Source organism: Ahaetulla prasina, chromosome 3, assembly GCF_028640845.1.
Source record: "Ahaetulla prasina isolate Xishuangbanna chromosome 3, ASM2864084v1, whole genome shotgun sequence".
NCBI lineage: Eukaryota > Metazoa > Chordata > Lepidosauria > Squamata > Colubridae > Ahaetulla > Ahaetulla prasina.
The window spans coordinates 213,678,369-213,701,904 of NC_080541.1; the positions used below are offsets into that span (position 1 = coordinate 213,678,369).

At 40.0% G+C, this 23,536-nt stretch overlaps 2 protein-coding genes across 3 annotated transcripts; one reads left to right on the forward strand and one right to left on the reverse strand.

Moving 5' to 3' along the window:
* The first annotated feature begins 278 nt into the window (after positions 1-278).
* TUBB1 (tubulin beta 1 class VI) lies at positions 279-16,970 on the forward strand. 2 transcript variants are annotated; one of them, XM_058174784.1, is made up of 4 exons: positions 279-735; positions 6,894-7,002; positions 9,511-9,621; positions 11,533-16,970. In XM_058174784.1, exons 1-4 carry the CDS (start codon positions 679-681, stop codon positions 12,621-12,623), a joined length of 1,368 nt encoding a protein of 455 aa, XP_058030767.1. In that variant the 5' UTR covers positions 279-678; the 3' UTR covers positions 12,624-16,970. The 2 variants fall into 2 exon arrangements, with proteins under 2 accessions (XP_058030767.1, XP_058030768.1); XM_058174785.1 differs by lacking the exon at positions 279-735 and adding an exon at positions 763-1,681.
* A 958-nt stretch (positions 16,971-17,928) lies between these two features.
* Positions 17,929-22,638, reverse strand: ATP5F1E (ATP synthase F1 subunit epsilon). The gene is made up of 3 exons (XM_058174796.1): positions 22,481-22,638; positions 19,793-19,921; positions 17,929-18,100 (listed from the first exon to the last, which is right to left on the reverse strand). The coding sequence occupies exons 1-2, from the start codon at positions 22,507-22,509 to the stop codon at positions 19,798-19,800; spliced, it is 153 nt and encodes a 50-aa protein (XP_058030779.1). The 5' UTR covers positions 22,510-22,638; the 3' UTR covers positions 17,929-18,100; positions 19,793-19,797.
* Positions 22,639-23,536: the final 898 nt, after the last annotated feature.

Consider the following 23,536-nt stretch of genomic DNA (forward strand, 5'->3'; position numbering starts at 1 on the left):
GCATGTGGCTCTTTCACTCCTCTGTTGCGACTCCCTGTCACTCAAAATATGCGTCACACCCGCCAATGTTTGACACCCACTGGCACATGATTTATTGAGCTTTTCAACCCCTGGTAGGGGTTGATAAATCCAGGAAAAGTTTCAGAAGAAAACAGAACGTTTAATTCAACTACATATGCTAGTTTTGTGGCCGCTGAAGAAATAGTCAGGCACGGGAAGGGTTTTGTGGTTCCCGGTGTTTTCTGTGGGAAACGGGTCCAAATGGCTCTTTGAGTGTTTAAGGTTGCAGACCCCTGTACTAGCATCTCAAGTTGCACGTCTGGAAATGTGTGTAGCTGTTGAAAGACACGGTAGGTTTGCATAGCTTGGGCTGGATGGGCCGAGTCCTTGTGCATAAGATTACATGGATAGGAGGTGCATTTATTAAAGGGACACTGAATTATTGGAATGTTTTCCTTCTTTGGGACTTTCTTACAAATGTCATATCAGAAGAATTCTTGTAAGCAGTGGGAGGTGCCAGATGTTCCCCATGCTGATGCTGTTGCTTGCACTTGCTCAAGAAGTCGCATTTGGCAGATGATAAGAGTAGCTGTAGCTGACACTACAGAGGTTGAGTGAGCCTTTTAGAGAGAACATCTGGAAAAGAGGATCCCACCTACGTTGCTGGATCTAGGCAAGATGCGTGAAATTGTGCATGTCCAGATTGGCCAGTGCGGGAATCAGATTGGTGCTAAGGTAGGACATTTGCTTTCATTTTGCTGCTAAAAGATAATGAGATATAAGTTAGAACAATTAATCAATGGAACAACTTGCCTCCAGAAGTTGTGAATGCTCCAACACTGGAAATTTTTAAGAAGAGGTTGGATAACTATTTGTCTGAAGTGGTATAGGTTTCCTGCCTGGGCAGGGGGTTGGATTAGAAGACCTCCAAGGTTCCTTCCAATTCCAGTATGATGGAAGTTTGAACAACTTTGGGTGAAAATACTATTACATTTGGCCAACAGGCAAAAGCTATAAACGTGTAAATTTTCAACCTGTCAGAAGAGATGATAATGTGAAGTCAAATAATGATTAATTTTTAGACCAACATAGCGCTTCATACCAGATGTCTCAAGGAAACCTGCACAACTTAAAAGAGGTGTTCATTTCTTCCAGCAACTTACTTCCTCTGGAAAATAGGAGTAGCACATAAACATGACAGTTGGTTGTATTTTCACCCCATTCATTTGTTGAATCCTTCTTTAAAGACATATTGTGGTGTGAGTAGAGAAGAAAACGGATGATGGTATGAAAGAATCACCTTATAATGCAAACACAGTTAGAATATAGTATATTTGGTAAAAATGGCAAAGACTAAGTAAGTTTAATGATCATAGTTCCCATCATGCGGGCATATTCCCTTACCTTCTAAAAGGCTTGTCCATTCTTTGGACAAAATGTTTTGGTGATGCTTGAGTTTTTTAAAGGAATCATAACCAATCTGTCTTCATAAAGATGTGTCTGGGTAATTCCAGATTAGAAAAACAGCATTACAGCATTAATCAGCCACTAAAACGATAGTCTGAATTTTAGATCCTATCATTTCCTGCCAAGAAATTATTATAGTTGGACATCTGGAGTCCTCAAGCTGGGAAAATTTCCTGTGAATATTTACTCAGCAATACATCTCACTTTTTAAATGGTAATTACTCCTTTGCTACGGTAGTAAATTGTATTTTAAAATTAATATTATGGAATTCCTTTCTTATTTGTAAAGAAAGAAAGTTTGAAACAAGTTCTATATTTCTTTACTTACAAATATGTTTGGTTGCTGTAAGGAACCCTGGAAAGGAGGAAGTTGCCAAAATAACTGGCCAAAAACTTGGCCTGATATAGATCATATCCTAAAGAATTTTGTTCTAACCATAATTGATAGACAATAGCAACTATTGCTTGATGTAAATCAATTATAAATACAGGTAGTCCAGTGGTGGGTTTCAATTTTTTTTTACTACCGGTTCTGTGGGTGTGGCTTGGTGGGTGTGGCTTGGTGGGCGTGGCAGGGGAAGGATACTGTAAAATCTCCATTCCCTCCCCAATCCAGGGGATACTGCAAAATCCCCATTTCTTCCCAATCAGTTGGGACTCGGGAGGCAGAGAATAGATGAGGGTGGGGCCAGTCAGAGGTGGTATCTATCGGTTCTCCGAACTACTCAAAATTTCTGCTACCGGTTCTCCAGAACTGGTCAGAACCTCCTGAAACCCACCTCTGAGGTAGTCCCCAATTTACAACCACAATTGAGCCTAACTTTCTGGTGTGAAGTGGGACACTTAAGTGAGTTTTTCCCCATTTTATGACCTTTCTTGCCACAGTTGTTAAGTGAATCACTGCGGTTGATAAGTTAGTAACCCAGTTGTTAAGTGAATCGGGCTTCCCCAGTAACTTTCCTTGTCAAAAGGTTGCAAAAGGTAATCAAATGACCTTGGGGTGCAGCAATGGTCATAAGTAATGAAACAGTTGCCAAGCGTCTGAATTTTGATCACACGATCATGGGGCTGTTACAAAGGTTGTAAACTGTGCAAAATAGTCATAAGTCACTTTTATTTTTCAATGTTGTTGTAACTTTGAACTAAATGAACTGCTGTAAGTGAAGGATTACCTGTATTCTTAGTGATGATGGAAATGGCTGCCTATAAGAACTGAGCAAAACTTCTGGAAATAAAATGTCTCTTGAATTGCACATTCCAGCCACTCAGAAGGGGAATGAATTATCTTGCTGTTTTTCCTTTGGCTGCATTTCCTAATGACTGTGGAAGATATATAGTCTGATTCAGAGTGACATTTTGTACCCATCTCAGTTTTGAACTGGAGACTATTTATAATGCTCAAAGTATTCTTTTTATTGCAAACTAAAGACAAGAGCTGCTTAGAAAACTGGCCGTTCCAAAATGAGGGCGTTCTTGCATTTACACCCTCCCAGTCCCAGATAAAGGCTCAGCGGGGCTGAATTTCAGAGTGGACGCAAAGATAGACGTTGTGGGGTGAAAATCCAATGCCACACGTTGCCTTCTATTCCAAGTCAATGCTGAGTTAGTGAAAAGTCTGCCTTGTTATTGTCCCTGTGCTTTTGATTCTTACTACAAGCCTCGTTGAAATGAATGGGTGAAGAATTAGTAATAAATAGTAATAAATGAATAGCATACAGTGCAATTCAAAGATCATGAAAGATGTTCTAAAAACTGAGTTCAACAATAACAAAACAAAAAACAACAACAACAAAAAACAGATCCAGGAAACTACAGACCTATCAGCCTGACCTCAATACCGGGGAAGATTCTGGAAAAGATAATCAAGCAACGAATCACCGAACACCTAGAAGCAAACAAAGTAATAACCAAAAGCCAACATGGGTTTGTCAAAAACAGATCATGCCAGACTAATCTTATCGCATTCTTTGACAAAATGACAAAATGAGTAGACCAGAGGAATGCTGTCGATATAATTTACTTGGACTTCAGTAAAGCATTTGATAAAATAGACCATAACCTACTACTAGATAAAGTAGAAAAATGTGGGTTAGACAGCACCACCACCAGATGGATTCGTAACTGGCTGACCAACCGCACTCAACGTGTAGTCCTCAACGGAACTACATCCACATGGAGGGAAGTATGCAGTGGAGTACCCCCAGGCTCTGTTTTAGGCCCAGTACTCTTCAACATCTTCATCAATGACTTGGACGAGGGGATAGATGGGGAACTCATCAAATTTGCAGATGACACCAAGCTGGCAGGAATAGCCAACACTCCAGAAGATAGGCTCAAGTTACAGAAAGATCTTGACAGACTTGAACATTGGGCGCTATCTAACAAAATGAAATTCAACAGTGAAAAAAGTAAGGTTCTACATTTAGGCCAAAAAAACAAAATGCACCAGTACCGTATATGTGGTACCTTGCTCAATAGTAGTACCTGTGAGAGGGATCTTGGAGTCCTAGTGGATAACCATTTAGATATGAGCCAGCAGTGTGCAGCAGCTGCTAAAAAAGCCAACACAGTTCTGGGCTGCATAAACAGAGGGATAGAATCAAGATCACATGAAGTGATAGTACCACTTTATAATGCCTTGGTAAGGCCACACTTGGAACATTGCATCCAGTTTTGGTCGCCACGATGTAAAAAAGATGTTGAGACTCTAGAAAGAGTGCAGAGAAGAGCAACAAAGATGATTAGGGGACTGGAGGCTAAAACATATGAAGAACAGTTGCAGGAACTGGGTATGTCTAGTTTAATAAAAAGAAGGACTAGGGAAGACATGATAGCTGTGTTCCAATATCTCAGGGGTTGCCACAAAGAAGAGGGAGTCGGGCTGTTCTCCAAAGCACCTGAGGGTAGAACAAGAAGCAATGGGTGGAAACTGATCAAAGAAAGAAGCAACTTAGAACTAAGGAGAAATTTCCTGACAGTTAGAATAATTAATAAGTGGAACGACTTGCCTTCAGAAGTTGTGAATGCTCCAACACTGGAAATTTTTAAGAAAATGTTGGATAACCATCTGACTGAGATGGTGTAGGGTTTCCTGCCTGGGGAGGGGGTTGGACTAGAAGGCCTCCAAGGTCCCTTCCAACTCTGTTGTTATGTTATGTTAATAGGAAGGAAAATTAATCTAGTGGATAAAATGTGCATAGGACAGTTTTGGGAATACTTTCCAATCTTTTGTCATGAACGGAGAAAACCTCTGTCTTTTTGTCTTCGTAATAGAATAGAATGAATGAATAGAATTTTTATTGGCCAAGTGTGCTTGGACAGACAAGGAATTTGTCTTGGTGCATAGGCTCTCAGTAAAAGAAAAGATACTTTCATCAAGGTACAACACTTACAACACTTAATGACAGTCATAGGGTACAAATTTAACACTTAATGATACAACACTTAATGATAGTCATAGGTTACAAATAAGCAATCAGGAAACAATATCAGTTATTTAGGGATTTATTTTATCAATGGTTAGAAGGAAGGATATGTTAGAAAAGATTTAAGAAGGGCCACATAATATTTAAGTGAAATATTAATTGAATTGATCTAGAAAGATGGAACGAACAATGTTTTTAGATAAAATATTAATTTGAAGGAGTTTATATGAAATGAGAGAATGAAAGGTTATAGCCATTGGTTAATTAAAGGATTAGATATCAGATGGATGCAATGTAATGCTAGATGAATTAAAGAGAATTTTATGTTGAAATTGCACGAGAGATCTGTTATCACCCCACCGACACACTGTAATTGGATTGAAGATGTTTTTATGTTTGTTTGTTTGTTTTAAAAAATAAAAAACTTTTTCAAAAACAAAAAAAGGAAACAATATCAGTATAAATCGTAAGGATACAAGCAACTAAGTTACAGTCGTACATAATAAAGACAGAAATTTCATATCTGTGGGCTTAGGTGAATTTCTGCTCTTCCATTACATTGCAGTTGTGTATGTTTACATGGGGGCACACTTCACAGGGTGGGCTGCACATGGTCTGTTCTAGGTCACATGACACCCCCCCCAAAAAACGGGGGGGGGGTTTCTGGAGTTTGCAGCCTTCGACCAAATCTGTCCCATTTTAAAATTGGACCTTTCTTTTGCCAAATTTGGTCTTATTCAGTCCTGCACTGGCAGTTCTGGGTGCCTTTTTCTCCCTACCTGGTTTTGCTAACATGTAACCTGAGAAAGACTTCTCAAGATTGCAGTGGGAGGAATTGATTGGTTGTCCCAAAGGTGCTTTTTCAAAAGGCAACTGGGCTTTCTTTGTTTTTCCTTGAAGGCTTCTCACCGGAGAAACTTCTACAGTTCTGACTGAACGGTGGAGAATGGAAGGATTTATATTCCTTGCAGTTATCTGGTCATTAGCCCTCTCTCTGAGAGTCCTTGAGAGGCCACTTGGAGGTTTATCTATGCCCTCAGGATCACCTGAATAGTGCAAATGGGTGTGGAATCCTCTTGAAACTGCCAAAATGACTGTATTGTAAACAGGAGACAGGTGGACTCCAAGGACTATAAATCCTTCCATTCGCCACCATTCAGTCAGAACTGAAGAAGCTTCTTAGATGAGAAGCGAAATGTCTTCAAGGAAAAACAAAGAAAGTCCAGTTGCCTTTAGAAAAAAAAAAACGATCTTTGGGAAGATTGGGGAGAGAAACCAGGATGAATGAGAACCTAGAAGTACATGGAGATCTGCTGGAAGACATCTTAAATGTTCACAACTACCCAAAGCAACCTGACAGGGCAAGGGAATTGCTCTATTAACTTATTGCAAATAATCAATTTTCAATTTCAGGGTAACAGACAGAGGGAGCTGTTGTTTCCTGATCTGACTTACATTACTACTATATTTTTATCTGATTTGTTATCAGCTTGATTTTCTACTAAGGAGGTAGTGGTGGGGCAGTGATGGGTTTCAATTTTTTTTACTACCGGTTCTGTGGGCGTGGCTTGGTCGGCATGGCTTGGTGGGCATGGCAGGGGAAGGTTACTGTCAAATCTCCATTCCCACCCCAATCCAGGGGAAGGTTACTGCAAAATCCCCATTTCTTCCCAGTCAGCTGGGACTTGGGAGGCAGAGAATATATGAAGGCGGGGCAAGTCAGAATTTTTACTACTGGTTCTCCAAACTACTCAAAATTTCCACTACCAGTTCTCCAAAACTGGTCAGAACCTGCTGAAACCCACCTCTGTGGTAGGGGAATTAATGCACGTGTGTATGAAGTCAAAGGAAAGCTCATTCAAATTCCATACTTGCTGCTGTTCCATGCAAGAATGCCAGTCATCCAAGCCTCTCACGAGTTCACCAGGCCAATAAATACAGAAATAAATAAATAACCAGGTGAAATGCATGTATTGTCTGAGTCTGTTTGTCCTCCTTCAGTTCTGGGAAGTCATCAGTGATGAGCATGGGATCGACACCACGGGAAATTATCACGGTGATTCACCATTGCAGCAGGAAAGAATTAATGTGTATTTCAACGAAGCTTACTGTAAGTAACAAAATTTGCTTGCACAGGCAATTGCAGAGGTTAAAAATAGAACATGTTTATCATTTATTTATTACTATCATTTTTTATGCCAGAGAGTCAAGAGTGTCTTAATGGTATTATTATAACACAATAATAAAATGCTTTCTCATCTTTCACGGCAATGAAATCCGCTTCTTTTAAGAACTGTCAAATGAGATTTTCCCTGAATAGAAACTGCTTCGTGTATTAGAACTGCAGTGTTAAAAATTAGTAGTTTGCACTAATGCAAACCATAGGCTACAGTATATGCCAGGGGTCTCCAACCTTGGTCCCTTTAAGACTTGGGGACTTCAACTCCCAGAGTTCTTCAGCCAGCTTTGCTGGCTGAGGGACTATGGGAGTTGAAGTCCACAAGTCTTAAAGGGACCAAGGTTGGAGACCCCAGTATATGCCGAATCTGGTCTACTGGCCAGAGAATTCTGGGAGTTGAAGTCCACACATTTTAAAGTTGCCAAGTGTGAAAAACATTGCTGTAGACATAAATTGCGACTCAGGCAAGAATGACCATCCTATTATCATTTATTAATTGCTTCCAATATTTGAGGCGGAGGAGAAGGGGCCAACCTATTCTCCCAACTACCAGAAGGTAAGACAAGAAGCAATAAGTGGAAGCTTAGTAAAGAGAGATCCAGCCTAGAATTAAGGAGAAATTTCCTACTAGTGAGAACACTTAATCAATGGAATGGCTTGTCCCCAGAGGGTGTGTGTGTTCCATCATTGGAGGTTTTTAAGAAGAGACTGGACAGCCAGCTATAGGGCAGGGGTAGGATTCAGAAATTTTAGCAACCGGTTCTCTGCCCAGTTGCTGGGTGGGCATGGCCATAGTGGGTGTGACCTACTCAGCCTCCTGCACCATGGGGGGGGGGTGTTTTCACCCTCCCCAGACTCCGGTAGCTTTACTCAAACCTCCAGGAGACCGAAAAGAGCTTCCCCCTGGGCTCCAGAGGCTGGAAACTGGCCCGTTTTTGGACTTCCGGTACTTCCGGTAGGCCCAATTTTTGCCCTCCCAGAGCCTCCACGCAAGCCCTGTACTTACCCGGCATCCAAAACGGGCTGCGTGGAGACTCCTGGGAGGGGTGGGATGGGTAGGGTCAGCCAGTCCTTGCAACTACCGGTTCGGCGAACCAGATTAAAATTAATGATCAATTCGCCCGAACCAGTCCAAACCGGCTGAATCCCACCCCTGATATAGGGTCTTCTACTTGAGCAGGGAGTTGGTGTAGAAGACTTCCAAGGTCCCTTCCAACTTTGTTATTCTGTTCCCTTTGAGTGATGTCATGAAACCCCCAGTGTTTCTCAACTGTGGCAGCCTTAAGAAGTGTGAGCTTCAGCTCAGTTCAACTTTGCTGGCTGGAGAAATCTGGGAGTTGAAGTCCACACTTCTTAAGATTACCAAGGTTGAGAAACAATGCTCTAGGATTATAGTGCATTTGATACTTCACAGTTGAATATATTATCTCAAGAGAAAGTAGATGAATAATTTTGGAATTCAACTTCTTTACTGTACAGAGAAGAAGATATGGTTGCAAAGTCTGCAGCATTTTAAAATCATCAGTCTCATCGAAGATAGTTGATATTGTCTTCCAGAATAGATTTCTATGGCCAAATTGCGTGGGGTGTGTGTGATGATTTCCTTAAGGTAATGAAAGCCCTATGTGTATTTCACCAACTTAATCTATAACTTTTTCAGGCGTTCATAGCTTTCATTACATTGCCATCTAGCGGACATACAGAAAATTGCATAAACATTTGATACCAAGGTACAGGTAGTTCTTGATTTATGACCAAAATTTCTGTTGCTAAGCAAGACATTTGTTAACTGAATTTTGCCCCATTTTACAACCTTTCTTGCCTTGTTAAGCGAATCACTGCAGTTGTTAAGGTAGCAATGCGGTTGTTAAGAAAATCTGGCTTCCCCATTGATTTTGTCAGAAAATTGCAAAAGTTGATCACATGACCCTGGGACACTGCAGCCATGATAAATATGAACTAGTTGCCAAGCATCTGAATTTTGATCACATGTCCATGGGGCTCTTGCAACAGTTGCAAGTGTGAAAAACAGTCATAAGTCACTTTATTCAGTGTTGTTGTAACTTTGGTCATTAAATTAACTGTTGTAAGTTGAGGACTCCCTGTGCTCTTGCCCACTGCCAGGCCTTTTCCCACACGTTTTAGCTTTCGTTTTATCTTCCGCTTTTTATTTGTTTACTGGTAGCAGATATGAAGATTCAGCAATTTGTAAAGTGGGGCAAAATTCACTTAACAAATTTCTCACTTAGCAACCTAAATTTTGTGCTTAATTGTGGTCATAAGTTCAGGACTATTTGTATGATTGTCTAGCATGGTTTGGATGACTCAAGTGTTTAAACTACTTCTGGAGTGTTTTAAATGAGTTCTGTATGCTTAGGAAACGTTCAGGTGAGGCCTGTAAGTGATTGTTTATCACATCTTTAATCCCTTGTGCTGCAGCTCATAAGTATGTTCCTCGTGCTGTCCTGGTGGACTTGGAGCCTGGAACAATGGACAGTGTGCGGTCAAGCAAAATAGGTCCTCTCTTTCGGCCGGATAACTACGTTCATGGTATGTTGTTAAACTAATTTAACAAATTGATATTCGCAGAAGCAACGTGGCTGACATTCATCTCTTTGATTCACTGAGATATCAGTATCTTTAATCACAGCTTCAGAACAACCTAATAGCCTAATTTTTATGAGGGGAAACGTAATTCTGTTTTTTAATGCTTTACAGAGTGAATGCTTAAACAGATCACAGGAGACTTATCTAAAATGTTCAAAGATGAAACCAGATCATTAATCTTGAGAGAAAAGTTTCCTCTCCCCCTTTCCTCTTCCCCTGCCTCTGTAACATTTGTTAAAAGACAAGATAACTTTTATTATCACCAAACCCAATTAGACTGATGGTCATATAAGAGTTTGGTAGTGTTGTCCCCAAAACTGGGCTCTTGCTTAGTGTCAAAACTGATAAGTCACCGGACACAAGGTGTGATAAAAAATTATACTTTTATTTTGGTACCAAGATATAAGGACCCTGGTTCGAAAAGCTAACCAATTCTTATAGTCGAAGGATAGTCCTACAAACCCCTTTGCCCTTCCCCTAATAATGTATGCATAACATATAATATTGATTGGTTAATTGGTTTACAACCCCCTAAACGTCCTACTTCTTATGCTAATAGCTAAAATTGCATCACCTGTTGTTCACCCAGGTCACGGGCTTTCTTGCCAGCCATGTGGTTTTTGGGTTTTTTCTTATAAACGAGCTATTCTTGTGTCTAATATCCTGGCTAGTGGTTTTCTAACAGGTTAGGTGCTAACTTCTGTCTTGCTACGGCTGTGCAGGCCCCATTTCCTATTGCAGAGCAAACCCACCACCACCACAACCCCTCGACCCCCACCTCCTTCTGCAGTGAGAGAAGACAGGAAAGAGCAAAGCTCTTATCTGCTTGTTGTAAGGCAAAGAAATGAAGATCAGAGAAAATGTTTTATCAGAATTCATATTCCTCACTCTCATGTCCATTCCATCCATACCTGGGTCCTATCTCCACACGTGACCCTTCCTCTGATCCCCAGGCCTCATCTGTACATACATTCCATCATCTGATCCTTCAGTAGGACAATTCCACTTTCTTGCCACAATTCCCAAAGAATTATTCAAATCAGATGGCACTTTGAACTCCCAAACCCCAACAGTCTTGAGAGCCGAAGCAGCTGTAGCCAAGCAAGGTGCTGCCATTTTAAAATCAACTACTCCTACGTGGAGAGAGCTGTCTCAGTCATTCTCTAATTCATTACAATTTTATGTTAGCTGCAGGATCTGGATATGGAGGTTGAAAATTTTGCAGGTTTTTGTAAGCAAATAATTAAAGTTGACAGTTTTTTTAAAATAATTCCCTAGAGATGAAACTGGAAGTTCTACAAAAAAAAACCCAACCTTTCAACAACAGTTCCATAATTGTTATCAATCTGCTTAAAATGTTTAAGTTGAACCAACGACAGCTATTTTTCTCAAATATATATATATATATCTATCAGTTTTGATATAAAATTTTCTTCCCTAAATATGAGCTGTGGTGGTGCAGTGGTTAGAATGCAGTACTGCAGGCTATTTCTGCTGACTGTCGATTGCCAGCAGTTCGAGTCTCACTGGCTCAAGGTTGACTCAGCTTTCCATCCTTCCGAGGTGGGTAATATGAGGACCCAGATTGTCGGGGGCAAGAGGCTAACTCTGTAAACTGGTTAGAGAGGGCTGTAAAAGCACTATGAAGCAGTATATAAGTGCTATTGCTAAATATCAAGGGGTATTTCACCCACCTGTTAATAACCTACTAGCATTTAGGAAGACTGGCTGAGGTCCTATCTTGTTTCAGAGATAAGCTTTTTACATTTCGGGTAGAATACTTAACTTTTCAAACAAACTGCTAATTATCCAATTGACATTTAGCCAGCTTTCTTTATAACTATATATTTACAGGAAATTCAGGTGCTGGTAACAATTGGGCAAAGGGTCATTATACCGAAGGGGCCGAATTGATTGAAAATGTGATGGACATCGTGAGGCATGAATCTGAAGGATGCGACTGCCTCCAGGGCTTTCAGCTTGTCCATTCTCTCGGAGGTGGGACAGGCTCTGGAATGGGCACCCTTCTGATTAACAAGATCAAAGAAGAATATCCTGATAGGATCATGAACACGTTTAGCGTAGTGCCTTCACCCAAAGTTTCGGACACTGTTGTTGAACCGTACAATGCCATCTTATCAATCCACCAGCTTATAGAAAACACAGATGAAACCTTCTGCATTGACAATGAAGCCTTGTATGACATCTGCTTTAGAACACTGAAGCTCCCCACACCGAGTTATGGAGATCTAAACCACTTGGTGTCCCTCACCATGAGTGGCGTCACAACCTCACTTCGTTTCCCTGGCCAACTCAATGCCGATTTGAGAAAGTTGGCGGTCAACATGGTGCCTTTCCCCAGACTTCATTTCTTCATGCCAGGATTTGCTCCACTAACAGCTCGGGGCAGTCAACAATACCGAGCTTTGTCAGTCCCAGAACTTACACAACAGATGTTCGATGCTCGGAATATGATGGCGGCTTGCGACCCACGTCACGGGCGGTATTTGACAGTGGCCTGCATCTTCAGAGGCCACATGTCTACGAAGGAAGTGGATGAGCAGCTATTGGCTGTGCAGACTAAAAACAGCAGTCACTTTGTGGAATGGATCCCCAACAACGTTAAAGTGGCCGTCTGTGACATACCTCCTCGTGGGCTAAAAATGTCTGCCACCTTCATAGGCAATAACACGGCCATTCAGCAGCTCTTCAGCCGCATCTCTGATCAGTTCTCAGCAATGTTCAAAAGAAAAGCATTTCTCCACTGGTACACTGGTGAAGGGATGGATGAAATGGAATTTTCTGAGGCAGAAGGCAACACCAATGACTTGGTTTCCGAATACCAGCAGTATCAGGATGCGAAAGCCGATATAGAAGAATATGAGGAAGTGGAGGAGGAAGTCACGGAAGAAGAAAAGGAAACAGCTCAAATGGAAAAGCAATGACTGACTTTTGGTCTTTAAAAATAACAAAACTTTATTAATATAATATGCCGATTGTTATCACTTAAGGTGGCCGGATACTCTCCGAAAAGGAACGGAAATCAAACGAAGGAACAACCATTACTATCCATTAAGCCAAGTTCTATCTAACTTTTTTTTTATTTAAATGCATTGCAGAACTAACCCAACGGCTTAGTGTTTAAGAGTTTGACCTTAGGCAGTAAGTATTTCCTCTGAATCAGTGCCTTCACTAAGTATTTTAAATAAAGAAGCAAAGCTAAGCATATGACATGCTAAATTAACAGGGCAGAAAATGTCATCAGTCAACTTATAGGTTTTGATGTATGTCTCTAGAACAACATGTCTTAACTTCGGCAACTTTAAGGTATGTGGACTTCAACTCCCAGAATTCCCCAGCCAATGCACACAACTTAAGGTTGCCAAGGTAGAAATACACTGACTTTAGAACCTTGTACTTGAATGTGCCAGCCAGCTTATTTTGTTTATTATGGAGAACGACCACTTCGATTCCCATTTGTGTTTCTAATATATTTAAGCTTTTGCAGATTTAAGATGAGCAGCCTAATGAATATAAGCTCTAACGTAAACTGTTAACAAGAGATTAAAAATTATTACCCCTTAAATCATTTAGCTGACCTACATTTTATGTGAACTTTTGCATCTATTAATTGGACAGATGTTCCTTTCACTGGATCAGCTCTCCCTCACAAGGCAAGAAAATAAGAATGATGCTGCCAGATGAAATCGAATGGTCCAAAGCTCCACCAGCTAAACATTCTGGAAAGGGTTCAACAACCCTTACCCTTATCTACAAACATGTCCATTGCATTTGAACACAGCGGTTTTATTTAACCATGATGGTTTAAAGCTATTGATGGATCCTGTTCTTATTAATTTACCCAATCACTCAAGGAGTCTAAAAATGATGGATTATTTTCATTTTGAATCAATTAAGGTAACACATTGGGCGCCGCGATAGCACAGTGGTTAAGATGCTGGGCTTGTCGGTTGGAAAGCTGGCAACCCAGTTCAGGAAGAGTTCAGTTCCACGTGATGGGGTGAGCTCCCATCCTCACTTCAGCTCCTGCTAACTTAGCAGTTCGAAAGCAAGCAAATGTGAGTAGATAAATAGGTACCCCGTCGGTGAGAAGGTAACAGCACTCCATGTCATGCTGGCCAAGCAACCACGGAAATGTCTTTGGATAATGCTGGCTCAATGGCCTTGAAATGGAGATGAGCATCACACACCCCCCATAGTTGGCAATGACTAGCAGAATAAAATCTCCTTTACCTTTTTATCTTTTTTAGTGTAACACATTACAGCTAGTCCTCAACTTACGACTATTCATTTAGTGACTAAAGTTATGGCAGCATTGAAAAAAAGTAACTTATGACTGGTTCTCGCATTTATGATTGTCATAGTTCCCTGCAGTCATATGAATAATGGTGGATTTACTTATCAACCACGGTGATTTGCTTAATGGCAGCAAAAAAGTTGGAAAATTGAGCACAACTCCCTTACCAACGAATTCCTTTAACAAGAGAAGTTCCAATGCCAACTGTGGTTGTAAATGCAGACTATCTGTCTGTATTATGTGAATACTTTTTGTGCTTTGAATGTACTGTAAGTTATAGTTCATTGTAACTCACTCCCAAATATCAACATGGAATTAAGATGACTACCTAACACTACCAATGTCATTGCTAAGAAGCTCAGTGGGCAGAGCAGGGCCAGAGTTGATACTTTAAATTACCCATTTTATACTAATTCGCTTGCAAAATTCACTAAACCAAATCTGCTTTGAGAATTCAGCCGTAGTTAAAAGAATAAATACATCCATTTAGAAGAATAAATGCATTTTGGGAAAGAGGAAGTACTGCTTAATGTATCAGTACATATTCAATGTAAAGTATGCATGTGTATATATGGAATTATACTTCGTATTAGTATATATGTGTACACACACACATATACACGTGTTGGTGTGTACTATGTATGTGTAAAAATTGAATTTTCATTGGTTTGAGCAAAAGTCCTGAAATCATATGTACATATTTTCCTTTTAAAATGTGATAGCATTATTTACAAGATTATTAGCTATAGGGTTCGTATATAGGAGAACCGGTACCAGGCTACAAAATGTGAACTCTAGTCCCACTTTAGGCATAAAAGCTGGCTGGGTGACTTTCAGCTAGTCACTCTATCTTAGCCCAACCCACCTCACAGGGTTTTTGTGGGTAAAATAGGAGGAAGGAGTGTATGTTCACCGCCTTGAGTTACTTATAAAAATAAGGAAACAGGATAAAAGAAATCAAAACAAAATTTCATTCATAGGACAGAAAATGTATTGTATAATAAATCTATTGGCCTTTTAAGTTGTTATAGGACTCTACTAGTTTTTCTACCAAAGACTTTTCAAGGGAACTTTCTTGTAATTGCTTATAAAAATACCAGTAAGTTTGCATTTATCAACTTCATGTTAAGATGTTCTAAATGACATGCTGGCAGCAGATGATGGAAATTAACACATCTCAAAAAGGTACCAATTATGATAAGCTAGAGGCTCAAGAAATTATAGAAACAAAAACCTGGAGACCTGGTCATAGAGGTCATCTGGTTTAGGTTTTTCCTCTGTGTAGCATCCAATAATTACTTTAAACCAGGGCTGTCAAACTCCCGGCCTGCGGGCCAGATGCATTACCCGCTGGGCACACCCACTCCTGGTTTAGCGAAAGGAAAAAAAGTCCCAATACGTCATGTGACACTGCAATGACATGAGTTTTACACCCTGTTTTAAACAGTAGCATTATATAAAACATTACACTAAACCAGCTTTCCCCTCTACAAGTCAGATGCTGCCAGCTACAGTATTAATATGCATTTCTTTTTATCTTGCACTTTTGCTGATAGTGTGTTGTGCAGATTTCTGTTGAATGTTTATACAAAATATGAGAATCTCCATAGACGTACAAAATATTTATTTTCCTATAGTATAAAACTGATTTTGCTAGCAGAAAAATGGGAGAAAGATTTCTCTTAGCTGCCATTTACTTTACTCGCATCATTTTCATTTTATTTAAGCTACTGTTGCAAGTATTATACAAAATCCAATAAAATGAGATTAAACAGAATTTGTATCCATTTCTATGAATTAAAACACGTCTTGCGGTTTACAATGTTAATTGGTACAAATTAAATTTTTTCACCATTCTTCAAAGGTTTCAGAATAGGTTATCACTTATAGAAGTGCAAACATTCCCAATTTCCCTTCTTTTTAAGTCCTCAACCAATCTAAAGAAGATTTTTTTTTTGTTTTGTTTACATTTATACCCCGCCCTTCTCCGAAGACTCAGGGCGGCTTACAATGTATAGGGCAATAGTCTCATTCTATTTGTATATATTCACAAAGTCAACTTATTGCCCCCCCAACAATCTGGGTCCTCATTTTACCTACCTTATAAAGGATGGAAGGCTGAGTCAACCTTGGGCCGGGCTCGAACCTGCAGTAATTGCAGGCTTTGTGTTCTTAATAACAGGCCTTACCAGGCAGAGCTAAACCGGCCCCTAAGGATAGTGTTACTTTCTTCAAATGCACCTTATGTAGTTGTGGTTGAAATGTTCAATTTTTGTTTCATCAATCCAAACCATTTCTTTCCAAAAGGTTTCAAATTTATCAACATTTTCTTCTGCAAAATTCAGTTGCAGAATTTGGGAAGGAAACCAGATATCTCTCCCATACAGATCACTGTTGGTGATCCATGGTGCAACTAACTTATTGAATTTATAAACTGCATGCAAAAAAACCCGTGCATTCAAATGTAGGGGAAAAAATCATTTTAATTCTGTGCCATGTAGCAGTTGTGGCAACTTTTCTTTTCTTGGGAATTCACCGAAACATACAAATACAAGCGCTCCATGGCTTAGGGCCTGGGTACTTACGGGACCGCCTGCTGTTACCACATGCCTCCCACCGACCCGTACGCTCTCACAGAGAGGGACTTCTCAGGGTGCCGTCCGCCAAGCAATGTCGGCTGGCGGCCCCCAGGGGAAGGTCCTTCTCTGTGGGGGCTCCCACACTCTGGAACGAGCTTCCCCCGGGCTTACGCCAAATACCTGACTTTCAGACCTTTCGCCGCGAACTGAAGACATATCTTTTCATTCGCGCGGGGCTGGCTTAAATTTTATTGATTTTAAATTTCCTACCACTAATTTTTAAAATGGGGTTTTAGTTTTTATATATTTTTAAAGTTTCAGGCCAATTATAATAAGTTTTTTTAAATTTGCATTTTAAACTGTATATTGTATTGTTTGTTTTTATTTTGCCTGTACACCGCCCTGAGTCCTTCGGGAGAAGGGCGGTATAAAAATCAAATAAATCAAATAAATAAATAAAAATAAATAACCACAGTGGAACATTTAGAGTGGCTAACTTTTACAGGAAAGCCTATGTAGCAAACTTCAATGCTAAAATATTTAAAACTAGCTTTCTACCGTATTTTTCATTTATTTCATTTATTAATTTTTATGACGCTCATCTCATTGATGCATAGACTCTATGAAGGATTGTGACTCATTGAACGCAGCTTGGAAGTTCTGTTAACACAGAAAATTACTTGTTATAAGTTAAAATGGTTTTTATCTTAAATGCAGCTTTCTTGGCAACATCATCATCATTGTAAAGCTCAGCAGCAAACAAAATATGGGAAAAACAATGTGAGAAATACTAATAACACCCAGCTAATGTTAAACCATTTTAAATCTCATTTCTTACATCAGAATCAATTGTAATACTGTCACTTTCCTACTAAAAGTAAACAGAATTTGGAAGCACTTAGTTAGGACTGCAATGTGTTCATATCCACTCATAAAAAAATCATCATTTAGACCTTATTTATTACACTGCAAGTTATAAGAATGACAAATTACCAATACATTTTCTTTTATAAAGAGCTCATTGTATTCTTAAATTGTTTTGTTTTAAGTATCACTATTATTTCCAAGCTTTTCAAATTTTAAAGCTATCTAAATAAATGTGATTGCACACCTTTGTCTACATACCTGGTAATAAATTAATCAATGGAATTTAATTCCAAGGAAACATGATAATTTATGTGATCATTGAATTTTTCTTTCACTGAACGTTTCCTGTTGATTTTCAATATTTTTCTACCACAAAGGACTCAAACATCTTCTGTAACCAGTGACCTTGTTAAGTTATTCGAAACAGGCATTAAACTAAAAAAACATTTTAATAAGTTACTGTCCAATAAAACCTAGACTGCTTAATTCCTTGAAGAGTTATTTTATTATTGCTTGATAAAATATAATCACTAAAATCATTTGTATTAAGTTTCATTTATTGGCATGGTTCGTTTATATCTATACATGGCGGTTTCATAAAAGAGGAAGCAGCTGTCCATACCAACGAGTTGTCATTTTTTCTTTTAGAGAATGGGTTCTGTAAAGACAGGTAAATATACAGTAAGAATTTAAAGCAGCACAGAATGTGAATTAAAATTGACAGCTTGAGAACTAATACCAATGTACCAGTCCCTGTGTTTTTTAAGTATTATCCAATTAAATTACAATTAAATTAAATTACTCCATTGACCTTATGTGCAAAAGGTTAGAACCTGAACACACTGAAATTGTTTCCACATCTTTGAAACACGCACATGAACCTGCATCTTTCTTTGTGGTATTCGCTGTAGCAATTTTCACCACAGAAGTCACTTTAAATGCCCATTGTTTTCAGCACTGGGGAACTTACTGCTATGATGAAGCTGAATAAGGAAACAGATCTAGGATGAGGAACTGTGGAAAGCTGTTGGATAAGGCAGAACTGCATGCAGCTTCTTTCTATCTTAGCATGCTAGCTATTTCCAGTGCTGAAATTTCTACTTCAGTTGGCTTTTGTGTACAGAACAAGAAAAGCACAATCCTCCTGGCCCTTGTCTGAGAAGGCAAAATCCACTGGAATAGCCTAACAGCAGAATCAGTAAAATGGTTTCTGCACATATCCAGTTCTGTTCCTTACAACCATATCCACTCAGTACCCTCTCTCTCTCTCTCTCTCTCTCTCTCTCTCTCTCTCTCTCTCTTCCATCTATCTATTGCATTTAGAAACCATCCTTCTCCCTCACAGAGGGACATTGAGTGGTGTACAGATAAAATGTTCAAAACATAAAAACTGAACATACAATTTAAAAGCAAGTCAAGCATAAGTAAAAGGAGGGAGGGCGGGGACCGGAGACAGCCTTCAGAACACTATCCAGCCCCACAATTATGCGCCTCTCTGCAAGCACCAAGCAAGATAGCAGAGCCAGCTAGCCTTTAAATATTTTCAGAAGGCTGGGAAAGTGGGAATCACCTTGAATGGTGATTTCTAGCACGAATGGGGCTAGAATAGGTGGGGGGAGGAGAATGTTCCAAAGCAGGGGTCTCCAACCTTGGCAACTTTAAGACTTGTGGACTTCAGCTGACTGAGGAACTCTGGGAGTTGAAGTCCAAAAGTCTTAAAGTTGCCAAGGTTGGAGACCCCTGTTCCAAAAGATAGGGGCAATAACAGAGAAGGCTCTCTTCCTATACCCCAGCAGTTGGAATTCTTTGCCTGCCTGGATGGAATGGGCTGATGTAAGGGGAAGACAGCTCACTAGGTAAATTACTCCCTGACCTCCGGACCTTTCGCCGTGAACTCAAGACCTTTCTGTTTCATCGCGCAGGGCTGGCCTAATACACTTTGGTTTTAATTAGGGTCTTTTATCATTTTTCTATTATAATTTTTAAATGGGGTTAGCCAAATTGAATAAGATTTTTAAAATGTTTTTTAAATCTATTTATTAAATTGTTCTTATGTTGGCTGTAAACCGCCCTGAGTCCTTCGGGAGAAGGGCGGTATAAAAATCAAATAAATAAATAAATAAATAAAATAAATAAATAAATAAATTATAGGCAATCCTAAACTATTATACTAATACATTTCTTGCTAGAACTTTGAACGAAGTCTCTTGACTCAGGAAAACCAATTAAATCACATTTTTTTTATGGTCGCACAGATAATTTGCATTACATAAGACAAGATTCAGTTTAATGCTGTAAAATTGCATACAGATCTGAGGGAAACAGGAATATCTAGAACGTCTTTACTTACCTGTGTTATTCCTTTTTGGGTTTTATTATTTTTACATGGCTTTCAGCTGCTTTCTCTGCCTCTGTTTTAAACTGAGGTTTCAGGGCTGCTCTTACTGCTTTTGCACAGATCTGAGAGTAGCGGATGTAGCTGAAAGAAAAATAAATATGGGTTAAAAGAGTATCAATCTCCTGAAATTAACAACTGTGGAAAATTAGAAAAGCACCCTGGAAAAGTTATAAATGACTTCTAATAAAATGGAAGCTGGGCCATTTTGTGAAGCTGAGCCATCATGGTGGCTCAAACATTTATTCAGAGGTACAATCTGAAGGTGATACATTAAATTGAAAAACAGCCATTGACAACTCTATATGCACTAAATGTTAACCTTGTTAAAGCCCTCTAAATTGGCAGCCTTCACATCTTCGGTTGTTACTGGTTACCCTCACAACTGTCTACAGGTGATCATGGATCATTTTCCATCTTCATACCCTTAATGCAATATCACCTATCTTTTTCTCAGCCTGCCTTGAAGAAGTATTTCGCAAACTAGATGGGCAAAAAATGGAATAAAAATCAATGGCGCCTATTTAAATCATTTGCAAATGTTGTTGTTCTCTTCTCAAAAGACCCAGAAGAGCTACTAAGATACATTCCGAAATTGAATGTCATGTTAAATATGGTTGGTAGGCATTTGGCAAACTAAGCATAATTTTCAAAAACAACCTCCCCCTATGCTTGTAGAGAAAAGTTTTCGAATAGTATGTGCTACCTGCTCTAACCTATGTCAGTGGAACACTAACTTCAAAATTGATACAAAAACTACGAGTGGCGCAAAGAGCCATGGAAAGATACATGCTGGGTATCACAAAACAAAATAGAAAGACCTAATCGTGGATTAAAGAACAAGCCAAAGTTTTTTTTTTTTTTTTACATTTATATCCTGCCCTTCTCTGAAGACTCAGGGCGGCTTACATTATGTAAGGCAATAGTCTCATTCTATTTGTATATTTATATACAAAGTCAACTTATTGCCCCCCCAACAATCTGGGTCCTCATTTTACCTACCTTATAAAGGATGGAAGGCTGAGCCAATCTTGGGCCTGGTGGGACTCGAGCCTGCAGTAATTGCAGGCAGCTGTGTTTAATAACAGGCTATCTTACAGCCTGAGCCACACCGCGGCCCCTGTCTATGATATCATCAAGAGAGTAAAAGAATTAAAATTGAAACAGGCTGATCACATAGCAAGAAGCACTGTTGGCAGGTGGACCACACTGCAGCACTGGTTAATAGGGCCCAGCAGAGATTATACTACCCGAGACTTCTCGGGAAACAACAACCGAATAAAAAACTGCTGGTGACCTTCTACCGCTGCACCAGAGTATTTTAACTTACTGCACCTGTGTATGGTTTGCCAATTGCACAGCGGCAGATATGACAGTGCTCCAGACAGTTAAGATCATTGCCCAGAGGATCATTGGGAGAGGGCAATGGGAAGAGCTTTATAGCTCCCGCTGCCTTAAGAAAGTTCAAAATATTCTTAAAGATCCATCTCAACCTGGGCACCTTATTTTTATAGTTTTTTTTAATGTATGATGTACACTGAAGATGGCATTTAATTTCATTGTACGAGGTGCAATGACAATAAAGTAAACAACTAAACTAAACCAAACCAAGTCAGTCTAGAATGGATCCCCATTTGATTAAAAGCATCCATGAAAGAGAGCTAAAACAAGATAGATTGATGAGATCAGCAAGTATTGCCGGCCCAATTGAGAAAAGAAAGCTCAGGATCATATTGGTTGGAAACATGCAGAAGAGGCCTTCATCCTGCAGTGGATAGACAATGGCCAAAATGATAGCAATAGCAATAGCACTTAGACTTATAGCAAGCTGAGGTGGTTAGTGTACAGTGCTGCAGGCTACTTCAGCTGTCTGCTAGCTGCAGTTCAGAAGTTCAGATCTCACCAAATCTCACCCATCTCCTTCCACTAATGACTGTAACTTTGTTGCTTGTATCCTTACGCTTTACACTGATTGTTTCCTAATATGATTTGATTGCTTATTTGAACCCTATGACGATCATTAAGTGTTGTACCTTATGATGCTTGAGGAATGTATCTTTTCTTTTATGCACACTGAGAGCGTATGCACCAAGATAAATTCCTTGTGTATCCAATCACTCTTGGCCAATAAAAAATTCTATTCTATTCCTATTCTATTATTATCAGGCTCAAGGTTGACTCAGCCTTCCATCCTTCTGAGGTGGGTAAAATGAGGACCCAGATTGTTTGGGGGAAATATGCTGACTCTGTAAACCACTTAAATCGTAACCACGTAAATCTAAATGCTATATACCACTTCACAGTGCTTTTACAGCCTCTCTAAGCGGTTTACAGAGTCAGCCTATTACCCCCAAACAATCTGGGTCCTCATCCTTAATAGATGACAGATATCTTCGTTTGGGAATGAAGTTTAATTGGTTCCCCTCCCCTTTCCTTTCCTGCATTAAAAGGATTTTATTTGCAAGATGGAGAGGAACTAGCGATGCTTTACTAGAGCTTCCCATCTAAGGCGCCCCAACACCAGGAGACAGACGGCTTCACAAGACCAGCCGGGGGAGTGGAGGGGAAGGTATTCTGGGGCACGGAGGTCGGGGCTGCCCCCTTCAGCCACCCACCTACCTACCTACCTATCTACCTACCTACCTGAGCCCAGCTTGCCTCCAGTAAGACATGGTGACGGCTGCTTGCTCGAGGAAACCGCCCGCCCGAAGCCGCAAGGTCGCCCAGTCAAACAGCGGAAGGCAGCTTTGCCGGAGTCTAACCCGGAAACGCGCTAAAAGACCCGGAAATGAAAACCAAGTCGACCAATCAAAATTCACGTCCTATCGCTGCCCCGTACGACTGACGGGTTTCTTTCCCCATCCGTCTCTTTAGGGGCGGAGTTAACCCGTCCGAGATAACCAATGAAAACTCGGCCTTCTAACGGTACGGCCATTTTCATTGGTTGCGTGGTTCGATGAACGTGAAACCTTATCCTGGAGGAATCGTAGAATGTCACCACGTGGTCCGACACCGCAGAATTTGGAGATTCTGGGCTGTTAGGGTGGGGGCTTCGTTTCTTAGTGTTGGGGTTGCAATTGCTTTTCTTAACGTTTTATATCTTGAATTAAGCACATTAATTAAAATCAAATTTCTACATCACCCATCTTTATCTGAGCAACGCTGGGAGGTTTAGCAATAAAAAGCATACCACGATAGAGAAAACAGAATTAAACAACGATTAAAAGCGAAGTTAAAATTGCAGGTTAAAAGGTTGAGAGGCGGAGGGAGGGCCCTCAACCCAGCAATCACCCCCAGGTTTTGCACGTTATTTTAGACCAGGGGTCTCCAACCTTGGTAACTTTAAGCCTGTTGGACTTCAACTCCCAGAATTCTGGGAGTTGAAGTCCAACAGGCTTAAAGTTGCCAAGGTTGGAGACCCCTGTTTTAGACCCATATGCCAACTTGGCAGAACCAGGTCTTGACACCCTACTAGGAGAGAAGGAGCCACTATAGAAAGGAGGGCATCATTGAATGACCTTTAAATTATCCCATACATTCTTACACGTTTTGAAAAATGCCAAAGGTTTTTAAATAGTTTTTCTACCAAAACTTTATTATTAATGAATGAAAATGGCGAAATACCCCAAGATTCCTTCATCCTTCCATTTCTTTCACAGCACCAGCCCTGTGGGTGAATTAGGATGAGAGAAATTGTCC